This window comes from Nematolebias whitei, chromosome 2 (assembly GCF_014905685.2).
Source record: "Nematolebias whitei isolate Nwh7 chromosome 2, NemWhi1, whole genome shotgun sequence".
NCBI classification, from domain to species: domain Eukaryota; kingdom Metazoa; phylum Chordata; class Actinopteri; order Cyprinodontiformes; family Rivulidae; genus Nematolebias; species Nematolebias whitei.
Window position 1 is genome coordinate 1,397,506 of NC_056499.1, and position 1,556 is coordinate 1,399,061.

General features: G+C 48.1%; 1 protein-coding gene across 1 annotated transcript in view; it reads right to left on the minus strand.

Annotated features, from left to right (window-relative positions):
• The window catches only part of mybpc3 (myosin binding protein C3), a 112,744-nt gene that overhangs the window by 51,369 nt on the left and 59,819 nt on the right, over positions 1-1,556 (minus strand). Inside the window, exon 19 of the mRNA XM_037692643.1 lies at positions 533-740. Within this exon, the coding sequence (XP_037548571.1) occupies positions 533-740 (208 nt within the window). The remainder of the gene's footprint in view (positions 1-532; positions 741-1,556) is intronic.

Consider the following 1,556-nt stretch of genomic DNA (forward strand, 5'->3'; position numbering starts at 1 on the left):
ATATATGCAGCATGGTGGCACAAATGGTAGAGCTACTGCCTCTCATCATGCAGGTTCCTGGTTCAAATCCCGGTCCAGGGTACTTTCTGGGTGGAGTTTGTATGTTCTCTTTGTGCATGTGTGTGTTTTCTCCAGGTACTCCATTTTCCTCCCACAGACCAAAAACATGCATGTTAGACTGATTGGTAACTCTAAATTGTCCCTAGGTGTGAGTGAGAGAGTGAATGGTTGTTTGTCTCTATGTGGCACTGTGATGGACTTGCGACCTTTCCAGGGTGTACCCACCCCTTGCACAATTGCCAGACATGGTTACCGGCGACCCCTGTGACCCAAAATGGAAGAAGCGGGTAAAAGATAATGGATGGATGGATATACATATATATAATATATATATATATATATATAAAATATATAACCCTAACCCATTGGTGCTCCCGTTGGAACTGGACATGAGACTGGTCCAGTGGCCCCTTGTGCGAGGAACAGGAGTCGTAGCTGCGTCAGAAGTCCTCCACATCCCTCCGTTACTGACCCCAGTAGTAGCCTTGGCGGAGGCAGTGCAGGGTCTTGGTGACACCGAACTGACCAGAGCCCGTGCCTCCATTACAGGCTCCCAGCCCAGTTGACCTCAGTGATCTCGGCACCACAATCTGCCACCTCTCCTCCCCTGTGGCAGGATCCTTCCAGGCATGCTGCAACACCCCTTCGCTCAGCATCAGAGCATACTTGGCCCACAGCCCCTTGGTGGCGATAGAAAGCCTAGTGACCTCATCCCATTTTCCTTTCCCACTTTCCTCCCAGGCTCTCATCGAGGTGGCAGCTTCTGCTCCTCCTCTACCATTTTTTCCTTCTTCCTGCTCTGCTCTCTGTGTGTCTGAAGTGCCTGGGTCTCATCTCCCGAACATAAATTAGGAAGATTATGGATTTGGTATTGTGGGTGTTCAACTCTATTGATAAGATTTTTTTCATCAAAACGACAAGGTCCTAGAGAACTGTTGTGTATAGCTGAGACTCACGCTGTGGGGTACGTCATGGATTCGTGGGGAGTGTGGCAGTTGATGTGCATCACAGTTCTGTCTCAGGAGGATGTTGAAGACGTTTACATATTTGGAATTATGATAGTAGGGACTGTGCTTTTTGGCATCAGCAGGACTCTGTTTTATCGACTTTTGAAAAAGATATCGGCAGCAGTTTTGGCCATGGAAAAGCTTCCGAGTCAGTGTGAAGGTCTGGTCCTCGCTGTGGGAACTTTAAATTGTCTGGTTTACAAGCTTAACCGTGAAGTGGAGGCGATAGAGAATCGCAGACCACCTGCAGCTTCTGGGACTCATCAGCATGGTGGGTTTGACCTTGAAGGAGACTCATAGCATGGATCAGTGGAATGGAATCCCACAATTGGGCATTTTCGGAAACAGAACGCCCAGATGGACTCAAGGCTGAAGAAAAAACAAAAATCAAGCTTATCTAATTCTGACTCCCGACAGCCTCGGAGACAGGCTGACTATCAAATTTCTCCTGGGACATGAATACCCAAGGACAAAAGCTTCATCTATCGC